The sequence below is a fragment of the Sturnira hondurensis genome, unplaced genomic scaffold (genome assembly GCF_014824575.4).
Source record: "Sturnira hondurensis isolate 20B ecotype Veracruz unplaced genomic scaffold, ASM1482457v3 Scaffold0010128, whole genome shotgun sequence".
Lineage (NCBI taxonomy): Eukaryota > Metazoa > Chordata > Mammalia > Chiroptera > Phyllostomidae > Sturnira > Sturnira hondurensis.
The window spans coordinates 18,213,310-18,224,647 of record NW_028082759.1 but is presented as its reverse complement, the minus strand read 5'-3'; the positions used below and the strand labels follow the sequence as shown (position 1 = coordinate 18,224,647).

The following is an 11,338-nucleotide window of genomic DNA, read 5'->3' as shown; positions in this document are numbered from 1 at the left end:
ATCTCTAACCTTTGCCCCATGGAGGCATGGAAGACACGACTCAACAAAGGGAACTGCAGTGCGAGAAAGAAAACTGCCAAAGCACAGAGTGCAGGCTTTGAAAGCTGAACTATTTAGGAAATGTTTAAAGAGGCAGAATCTGAGTTTAACTCTCAAATGGGATAAGAATCAAGAGAGTTTTTCTTTGAACTTTTATTAAAAAGTATCACTGGGTATGTTTATGGAAAAGATAAAAGATTACAAAGGGAGCTATTATAAAAATCATCAACTTAAGAAGTATCAGATGAAATGCACAATTAAAGGCCACAAAATATTAAGCATCAGTTTATTTAAATTTCTAAAAGATGTAAAAATAGACAACTTTTCTTTGTAGTAAAAAGAATATTAAGATGTAGTCACACAACCTAGTCTGGTGTGAAACTAGGAAATTCATGTAATCCTCTGGTACCTCCACTTCCTCATTTGTAAAAGACCTAAAGTGTTATTACTTGTTCTTGTTAAGCCTCAAAAAGTATGACTGAGAAACAAATGGTCTTAGTTTAAAATATAAACTCTGTAAGTGTGGCCAACATTAAAAGAGTAAAGTCATTATGGTAAGTATAACATTGTACTTCATGATAGTAATTAGAAAGGAAGTGGCAACATGCAGTTATTTACCAAATATGAATATAAAAGAAAAAAACAGACGGATTTCTTACGCAGTAGTTAGGAAGGAAAAAGAGGATTTCTATACTTAACTAAAACGATGTCTCTATTCTAGCTTTTGAATATTGTTATAAATATCACCAGAGACCAAAATGCAAGATAAATTTCTATATTTCAGAAAACCTACTTGAATACACTTTGAAACAAGAGTACAACAAAATAGAATATACTTCAAATGTTGAATATACAAACTATTATAGTTCAAATCTGAACACTGGTACTTTCCCTCTTAAATTTCAACTTAAAAAAAAAAACGAAGAAAGCCAACTCCAGGTAGTGAGCATCACCTGGCAGAAATTCATGCTGGGCCGAAACTGGTGCGCGCAGACGCCAGGGCTGAGAGAGTGACACGGGCACGTTATAGCGAAAGGCCAGGGCCAGCTGTTAACTTGCCAACAATCAAGGAACTGACAGACTTAAACTACCATATAAAATGTTACATGTAAATTCTATAACAATACTGTGCTAGGTACAAGGTTTTTAAAATTTTTCTTTTAATAAAAAAAGCTTTACACAAACAAGCCATTAGCTTATTTCAATAAAGAAAATCGAAAATTAGTCTAAGGCCTTTGTTTTAAATCAGCTTAAGCTATATGATATAAAAAAATCGCACTAGACCTTTTTTGCTATCCTCTCTGAAACTTTTGGATCCAGTCAATTCACATTCTAAAATACCTATATTAGCAGAGTCTTCACATAGCACCAGTTAAGTGAGTTCTGTGTGAACACAGTAATATTTGCTGGTATGCATATAAAATGCATCAAAAGTCGCTCTATGTAACAATGAGATCACCCATCCCAACCCCGCCCCACTGAAAACTGTGACCTCTTACAGAATGTTAGTGTTCCAAGTCTTAGTGTAACTTGATATTGTAGTGAGTTGCTTGGTCCCGTTCAATCCGTATTCTTATTGATGGGTTCAGTTGTTTCCTACTGTAAGAGGCAGTTTTCTGTCAGCATCTCAGTATGTAGTTCACTTCCCACTGAAACATGGGATAGGTAACTTGCTTCCAGTAAGTTTGATTGTTTTCCTATATGCATTAAAAGTTTTAAAGTCTCCTTTTGACTTTTCTTGATGACCTCCCTTGCAAATATTTGTGTTGGTATGAGCACTAATAGTCTAAAGTCCACGGCAGAGCTGCTATTTATTTCTCACATGTCACTAGTCCTTCCGTTTTCATAGTTACAGGAAGGGCAATAGCTGAAGGCGCACTGACAACCACCACGTGGGTCACTGTCTTATTCCCGTCTGCCGGTTTTTCTTCTTGTACCAGCTGCAAAGTTTTCACATCGTGTTCCTGCTTTTTTGCCACTGCCTCTGACTTCACCTCTGGCCCTTTTATGACTGCACTGATAACTCGGGGAGGAGTCTGGCCAGAGGACTGCTGAGCAGGCACTGACAGTCTCATTACAGGTGCACCATGGGCTATGGAAACGGGAGTAAGTGCTCTCACAGCCAGTGGGGTGCCAACAATGTTGATGCTTCCTGATCCAGTCAGATTTGACTTGGTCTGCAGTTGACACTGTGCAAGTTGTGTAGCTGGGATGGTAATAATTTTGGCAGGCTGCATGGCGATTTTGTCTCCATTTTCAGCAGAGGCTGGCATCACAGTAGGGATTGTCTGGATAACTACCTTTGGAGAGGCTGCTGTTGTTGGGCTAGTGCTGGTTATTAACGGTGCACCCGCATTGACTGACTGAACTGCCACGGTTGAAATTTTCTGACCCAATGACGTCATTACAACAGGAACTTGCATTGCCACACGAACTGTCCTAGTAAATTGAAAAAAAAGTTGATTGTATTTAATGATAAATTAGACAACAGGTCTCTTGAACGAAAGAGTGCAAATAGAAAATGTAGAAACCAATGTTCCCAAAATACACATATGTACTGACAATTCCTGACATTTACAGTATGAAATACCATGAAATAAATGTTTAGAAAACTAAAGCCCATACTAAGTTTCATCTATAAAACCATAAAAACCAACTAGAGTTAAGTGAGACATCACCTACTTTAACAACAACAACACAGCACATTTAAAATGTCAGGTACTTTTCAGCCCTGACTGGTGTGGCTCAGTGGACTGAGCATCGTCCTACAAACTCAAGGTTGCCAGTTCGATTCCCCATCAGGGCACATGCATGGGTTGCAGGCCAGGTGGCATGCAAGAGGCAACAGATGGGCATTTCTCTCACACATCAAGGTTTCGCTCCTCCTCTTTCTCCCTACCTGCCCTCTCTCTAAAAATAAATCAAGAAAGTATAAAATAATAAAATGAAATAAAGTAAATAAAAAATAATAAATAAATAATAAAATAAAATAAAATGGCAGGTACTTTTCAGGGTCCTGACTAACAGTGAATTCTTAGAATGCTAATACTAAAAAAAAAAAAGTATTGTTTTGCCAAGGAGTTTTCTAAAAAGTAAATGCAAGTACCAGTCTCCCGCTCTTACCTTGGAGCTGCTGTTGCTGACACAGAAGTGGTAGTAGTAGGAGACCGGGGTGAAGCATCATGGCCAGGGGAAGTGATGTTCACAACTCTAGCCACTCCCTTCTCTGCTCTGGAGCAGTTCAGAGGAGACGAGTTTTTCCCACCACGAACAGAGGTTGCCTTCAGCAGACTTTCTGCAGACAGTGACACTCGTTCTAATGATTTTTCGTCAGTAGCTGCTGCTAGATCTTCAGTACAGGTCTCACTCTTGTCATCATCTATGACCACTATGTTTTTGGGCATGTCCTTGAACTGATACACAAGCCTCTGTCCTTCAACCTTTGCAAGAATGCCCCTTTGGTAATAATACCTGTAAGAAAAAAAGAACTAAATGAATCAAGTATATTACATTCCCCACCTTACACCCCACCCCAAAAAAGCAAAAACACCACCATGCAGAATGAGTAAGTAACGGAAACATTCACTGTCTTTGTAAGATAAGGAGCCCTTCCTGCCTCGATTGTTCAAATGACTGAGAATGTGAAGTAGGAATGGAGTTGGAACCTGTTGCCATAGGCACTATAACCTTGAGATATATATAAAGTAGCTAAAAGTTCCTTCTTAAAGGAAGTAATGTAACCTAAACATAGAAATACAGTAACTTATTTTACTGTATTTTACAAATAGTGGTAAAAATTCAACTCTGATTCACACAGGTTATAAAAACAATCCATTATATGGAAAAATTAAGCTATACTTAGACGAATGTGGGATACGTAAATACTGTCACATAAAGTATGTGTTCCTTTAAAAACACTCTTAATTACAAATTTTATGGGTTTCACAAACTGACAAAACAAAAACTTTCATGTCAAGATAAATTTATAAAGGTTTCTATAAACAAATTTGCAAGAACTGAAGCAAACTAGAAATTTGGAAACTGTTTTGTTTGGGTTTAATTTTCTTAAACATCTACAACTTAAGTTCGTATTAAGAAATAGCCCTAACCCTGGCTGGTATAGCTCAGTGGATTGAGCGCGGGCCTGCGAACCACACGATAGCTGTTTGATTCCCAGTCAGGGCACATGCCTAGGTTGCAGGCCAGTTCCCAGCAGGGGACTCACAAGAGGCAACCATACACTGATGTTTCTCTCCTTCTCTCCTTCCCTTCCTCTCTAAAGATAAATAAATAAAATACTTTAAAAAAAAGAAATTGCCCTAAATGTAAAAAGCACATTTTCTGCAAAAATAAATTTTACAATCATGTTGAAATTTTAGACACCCAGGCCAAACTCCTCTTTCCCCATCTATCTCCACTTCTAAGAAGATCCCTAGAATATGCCCCCAAATTAAAAGTTATAATGAATAAAAGATTTCCACAGCTTCTTTTTAGACAACTGACAACATAAAGAGATATGTAGGTTGTGTCAAACAACTCATTCCTTTGTGCTCTTACCTTAAAGCTCGTCCCATCGTTTCATAGTTCATGTCTGGCTTGTTCTTATGCTTTCCCCAAAGTTTAGAGACAGCCTTTGAATCTACGAGTTTGAATATGCCTTTTTCTCTCTGAGTCCACTTAATATATCGGGGACAAGTATTTTTATCTTGAAGTAGATCTAAAAGAAACTCCCACAAATAGGTTGTGTTTCCTTTGAAAACAATGATAGACATTGATTAAAAATTCATTAACATAATTAAATACATAATTAAAAGCAGATATGTAATTACAATGGGTAAAAATCAATTCATTTGCTACTGGTGAAACAAATATACTAAGAGCATGTCATTAAGTGAATGACTTTACTAACAATCTTTGTCCAGTGTCAAATTGTGTTGTCTAGTAAGTAATAAAGTATCTTTCATTATAACAAAATTCATAAATATACTTGTTTGCTGGATTTTTAAAATAACATCCTATATAACTTTCTCGTAATAGAGACCCTGAATGTTTCCTCTCATATCACCGTATCCTTGATTATGAATTCAGTAAAGGCAAAGTTATAATACGTAGCACAAAGTGAACCCAAAACAGAATCATATTTGTTAATTTACAGATTTAAACTCTGAATAAGTTTATTCAAACCTATATATTTATTATATAAGCCGAAATTCTACAATCAAAATTTATCAAAAGGCATTTTTTAATTTACTGAAAAGGCAAGCAATAGGCAGTGAAACTGGCAAAACCTTTAAGCATTGTGGTCTTGCGGTTTTTTGGTAAGAAACATTATTTTTCTTTGATTCACCGTAAGCACGAACTGTGAGATACATATGCTATAAAGTACAAACTACACATGACCCTTTAAAACTTCTTCTTATCACCTTTGTCAATAAAAACTGCCTCTACAAAGAGATTTTTAAAAATTGCTAATCTTTCTACTGATCATACTCAGTTCAGTGAAGATGATATATTAGAAGGATTTCATTATATATAAACAGCTCAGTCATAAAAGACATTTATGCTTCAGTTTTACAATATGAGCTCCATAAACAGAAACACCAGAAAGTAATATGGCAATTCTTTAGTCAAATAATTCATCAAATGTTAAATACTGACATATGACATTTGATCATTATTACTCACAAAATTTGAAAATGAGAAAATGCTAATATATTTTTGAAAAATAAAATAGTTACTCATCATATACTATGCTTAAGAGTAGTAGGAGATACTGAGAAGCATTTAAAAATTGGTCCCTGGGAGTAAAAGGCAGAAAACTATACTTGAACAACAATTAAAATATTTTAAAAAAAGGAAGAAAGAAAAAAAAAAAAACTGATCCCTGACTCAAGAAATGTATAATTTGGGGGGGTGGGGGGAGGGCGGGGAACAGTAGATGACAAAGTAAATGACAATATAAGAAATAACAGTATGAAACCATATAAGATAGATCAAAAGGCAAAGCATAATTCTATTTCAAATGAATGACAGAATATAATGTTTGGGATTTCAGGTGTAATAATAAAGTGTATTAAAAGACATCATGAAGTCTTAGAAGATGGCTAAGATTTGCATATAGGGAAAGAAACTTAGGTAAGCTAAGGAACTTAATCTGGAAAGGAAGAAAGCACCACTTTCTTTTCCCCTTTGGAACAGGGTGAGTGGGGGAAGGAGGTGGGCAATGGTGATGAAAAGACCAGGCTTTACAGGCTGCTGTGTTTCTCTTACTCTGTGAGCCTCTAGGTGCAGAAGTTCTGAAGTCAATGAAAGAAAAGAATCCTGAGACAAGCAGAACACATATGGCCACCACTGAATCACCAGGTCACCTCTAGGCTCCTACTCAGAATCCCTTTACTATCCTCAAATCCATATCCAAGTCACAGACCCCATGAGAAGAACCTCCAAGGCTGGGAGGGCTTTCAAACCAAGCCACTGCCACTGAACCTAACCCTTAATGGTCTTCCTCTAGCATTTCCTTTTCAACAGGTGGTAACAGTTATGCAAAAGAGCAAACATTGGCTGGATTCTTAATCGTGGTGGGACTTGAATAATTTTAATCTTCACATTACAACATGCTGCCTCAATTTTAATGAAGGCCAAAATTTTAAAGAAAGATCGTTTTATTGGTAAAAGTAGCTCATCACAATTTATTCCATTGTGAAAATAAGGTCTTTGAATACAAGAAATACCACTGATGATGGGAATTACTTAAAAAGTAGTAATAACAATTTATAATTACTGTGTTTTTAGCTATTACTTACTATTACATAAGATTTAAAGTTTTCAGTATAAATGAAAAAATAAAACCTAAAATGTTAGAAATGTAAAATGATTAAAGACAAAAAAGGAAATAAAAGTATCCTAAATCTGTCCCAAGCTGAACTATCAGTTCTAAACAAGTTCACTGTAACTGGATTTTTTTTTATCTAAATTTCTCGGTATGCTTACTTGAGACTTTTTACTTGACTTAAAATTAGATACATCAGATGACCTGTTGAGGATGTAATAATTTGAATATATTAATCGAAAATGATCCAAGTACTGAATATTGGTCTGGAAACATTTGTTCATAGAGTAGTAAACTTTTAGTTAATGAGATTACCAGAATATACCTCAAACTATTATTAAAGTATTACTTGATATCAACTTACCCAACAAATTAGGAGAGCAGAGAATGCAAAGAGGCTTGCTGCTATTTTTGTTTGTAATGGGAATATATAAATTCTAAAGCAAAAACTGGTAAATTTTTGTTCTGACTCCTGACATGAGTGGGAAATTAAATTCAGCTTGCCTTTGCCTTTAATTATTGCTCTGCTTCTATCAGTTAAGAAATTGTGTTATCAAAACTAAGTCTTAGTTGTGAGCTTCTTTCAATTCCAAGTGGCTGTGCATGAGGGCAGGTGCTGTTACACATACATACTCCTCTAGAACAATGCCCTTAAGAAGGGTGTACATCAGACTGCGCTTAGGACCTTTCCCAAGTATGAACACCCACTCCCTTGCACTCCCCTAGTGTATCTATGGCTACAGCATCTCAGTGGGTGGGGACTGGGTACAGTTTGAAAAATTCCCAGGTGATGGTGACACATCCCTACTGACAAGTACTACTAAAGACAGTACTCCCACATGGAGCACTGGAAGTAATTTTCTGACAAATGCAAAAATGTCACCTGACTGGAAAAAAATCATTTAGTCTCCGAAATAGTCCTCCCCAAATTACCTTTTCCTTCTCTCGGTTTTTTCTTTATACCCAACTCAGGAGAACCATTGGAAATTGGTGATTGTTGGGTCTTTGGTTTACGGCCAACTGAAAAAACAAGATATTGAAACCATACATTAAAAACAAGAATAAGCATGATTAGCAGACTCTTTGATAACACATATTCATGAAAATAGACACCAATTTGCAGACTAATATATTCAGGATATATAAAAAGTCTCATTTAAGAACACTAACAGCACTTTTACAACTTCAGATTATAGCAGTTAGCTGGTAGTAATCTCAATGTATATATACGGCAAGTGAGGTACTATACTAACCTATTATTCACATGATCAGAGCTCAATTTGCTAATAACGTGGCAATGGAAACAGAGTCTACCATAAACGTTTTTGTTTCCTGTCCTACAGGATTGCTTTAAAAAGTTTTACTGCAGAGGATCTGATAATCTGTGAAGCCCTTTGAGCTCAAATGAGGAAAGGTAAAAAAACATTTTAAATGTTCACTACAGCTCTGAGCCAATCAATTTACCAAACTTTAAGCACTGAGTATTTAAATTTCCCCATCTCACGCAGCTCCGTGGATTGAGCGCAGGCTTGCAAACCAAGGGGTTATTGGTTTGATTTCCAGTCAGGACACATGCCTGGGTTGTGGGCCTGGTCCCCAGGAGGGGGCATGCAAGAGGCAACCACACATTGATGTTTCTCTCCCTCTCTTTCTCCTTCACTTCCCCTCTCTCTAAAAATAAATAAATAAAATCTTTTAAAAATTAAAAAGACAACAAAAAAAAATGTCCCTACCTCAAACATGAAGGTACACTATAAGGGTAAGAAAATCTTCCAAGTAATTATTTAATGTCCAGTAAATGTTTGTGTTCTCACTTTTGTTTCTCCTCACTCTGTCAGAAGACTCTCTCAAACTAGCATCCATAATGAACAGAAAAGCAAGAGCTGTACTTCTCCATCCTAAAGAAGGAATAAGCCTGAAACGCACTGTATTCAGTCCCCAGCATTGATGAATGAATGCTGGCAGGTGGTTGGAAGCCTCAAGGGAAGAGGCTGGGAATATTCAAGTGTATTATCCAATAGCGCAGCGGATACATTCCAAGATTCCCAGTGGAGGCACCACACCATGGAAAGTACCGAATCCTGTATATACTATGTTTTTTCCTTCATGTACATACATACCATACATACCTTTTCATTTAAAAGAAGCACTTAATGGCTTCTCTTTGGCATATCCACCATCATTACTCTTGAGCTTTGGGGCCATCAAATAAAATAAGGGTGGCTTGAACACAAGCACTGAGATACCATGACAATCAATCTGATAACTGAGACAGTTACCAAGTGATTAATGGACAGTGAACATATACAGCATAAAGACACTGGAGTAAGGAAGGATTCATATCCCAGGCTGGACAGAGTGGGAAGGCTCAAGATTTCATCATGCTACTCAAGAATTGTGTGCTATTCAAAACTTATGGGTCATTTATTTCTGGAATTTCCCATTTAATGTTTTCAGACCTGGGTTGACTAAAACTATGGAAGGCAAAACCAGAATTTTTAGATTAAATACAAGCGCACCTTGTTTTATTGTACTTGGCTTTATTGCGCTTTGCAGATATTGAAGTCTTTTACAAATAGAAGGTTTATACTTGATCTCAGCCAAAAGGCCAAGCGGTGATCACAAATAGGTTTAAAGCTGAGCTAGTCTATTGGCACCATTTTTCTAATAGCAGTTGCTCACTTTGTCTTTGTGTCACATTTTGATAATTCTTACAATATTTCAAGCATTTCATTATTATTATATTTGTCATGGTGATATGTGGTCAGTAATCTTTGATATTACTATTTTAATTGTTTTGAGGCACCATGAATCGCACCCCCATAAGCCAGTGAACTTAATTGATAAATGCTGTTTGTTCTGACTGCTCCAACTACCAGATCCCCATCTCTCTTCCTCTCCTCAGGCCTCCCTATTCTCTGAGACACAGAATATCAAAATTAGGCCAATTAATAACCTTACAATGCCTTCTAAGTGTTCAACTGAAGAAAAAAAAAGTCAAACAATGCAGCAAACCGAATTGTTGTCTCAGTTTAAGAAACTGCCACAGCCACCCCAGCCTTCATTGACCACCACCCTGATCAGGCAGCAGCAGTCAGCATCTTGACAAGACCCTTCACCAGCAAGAAGATTCCACCTGGCTGAAGGCTCAGAATCTGACGGATAGCAATTGTTAACAATATTTTTAAACTCAGGTATGTACATTTTTAGATATAATGCTGTTTACTGCATACTTATTAGTGTAAACATAACTTACATGCACTGGGAACAAAAAATTCACGTGACTGACTTCACTGCAACACTGGCTTTACTGCAGTGGTCTGGGACTGAACCTGCAGTACCCCCGAGACCTGCCTGTGTGCAATTACAAATCTGGTAACTGCCATCCCCCTGGGTTTGTGATGTCATTCTACTCTTCATCAGCAAGGACTGTTTCCATCCAACGAGACAACTAAGTTAAAGTATCTTAGTTTATATTTGAAAATGCACAGCTACTACATTCTAGGATTTCATTACGATAATTCCAATCAATAAGAAGTATGCTTTCCCAAAATTAAAACAAAATTCATTGGCCTCCTCATTAAAACAAAGCTTAATTTCTCAATTTAAATAATGTATGTATAAATCAATCAGTAATAATATTAACATCATACCGTCTCCTAAATTCAAGCATAAAAGCCACTCCCTTAATGGAAAGGTTAGCCCCAAAAGACTGAATTTATTTTCTTATAAAAGCAGCATTTTTCAAATGGTATTCTTGAGAAACAAATAATTTATCAGTAGGGAAAAGGGTTCTACGGTCATATAAACTTTTACAATACTGCATGCTATCCTAACTTAGAAACTCAAAACACACATTAATATAATAAAAGCTCTATAAATACAAAAGGCCGTGCTATTAAATAACCTACTCAACTGTACATCCCAATTGTACTTGAACATAAATAAATAATCTTGTAAATAATTTTTTAAGTGGTCATTCAAGCCATCTATTTTTAAAAATCTAAAATCAGTACCGAATTGGCAAATTATTTCCTGGTTTATGTCAAAACTCATAGGTTAACTCCATGTATCAAACCTGTTTATCCAGAGGTCTTGGTTCCCCAAATAATCATAGCTTTTCATGGCCTTTTCCATCTTCTTTTTTTAATTTTTAAATTGTTTTAAACAGTTAAAAATAAGTATTAACATATGACTCTTATTTTTTTAATATTTTTTATTTATTTATCTTTAGAGGGGAAGGGAAAGAGAGAAATATCAACGTATGGTTGCCTCTCATGCGTCCCCCGCTGGGAACTAGCCTGCAACCCAGGCATGTGCCCTGACTGGGAATCGAACCGTGATCGTGTAGTTCGCAGGCTCGCGCTCAATCCACTGAGCTACACCAGCCAGGGCTGACTCTTATTTTTTTTTAATCTAAAAATTTCTTGTGCTCACTTCAGCAGCACAAGAACAATATAGAAATTAGTA

The 11,338-nt window shown here is 36.4% G+C and overlaps 1 protein-coding gene across 4 annotated transcripts in view; it reads right to left on the bottom strand.

Moving 5' to 3' along the window:
* Window positions 1–308: 308 nt before the first annotated feature.
* The window catches only part of ELF2 (E74 like ETS transcription factor 2), an 87,847-nt gene continuing 76,817 nt past the window's right edge, over window positions 309–11,338 (bottom strand). For all 4 annotated transcript variants that reach the window (XM_037058503.1, XM_037058504.1, XM_037058505.1 and 1 more), the window contains 4 exons: window positions 7,802–7,888; window positions 4,597–4,789; window positions 3,163–3,510; window positions 309–2,478 (listed from right to left, as the gene is read on the bottom strand). In XM_037058503.1, coding sequence (XP_036914398.1) covers window positions 1,851–2,478; window positions 3,163–3,510; window positions 4,597–4,789; window positions 7,802–7,888 — 1,256 coding nt within the window. In that variant the 3' untranslated portion in view covers window positions 309–1,850. The remainder of the gene's footprint in view (window positions 2,479–3,162; window positions 3,511–4,596; window positions 4,790–7,801; window positions 7,889–11,338) is intronic.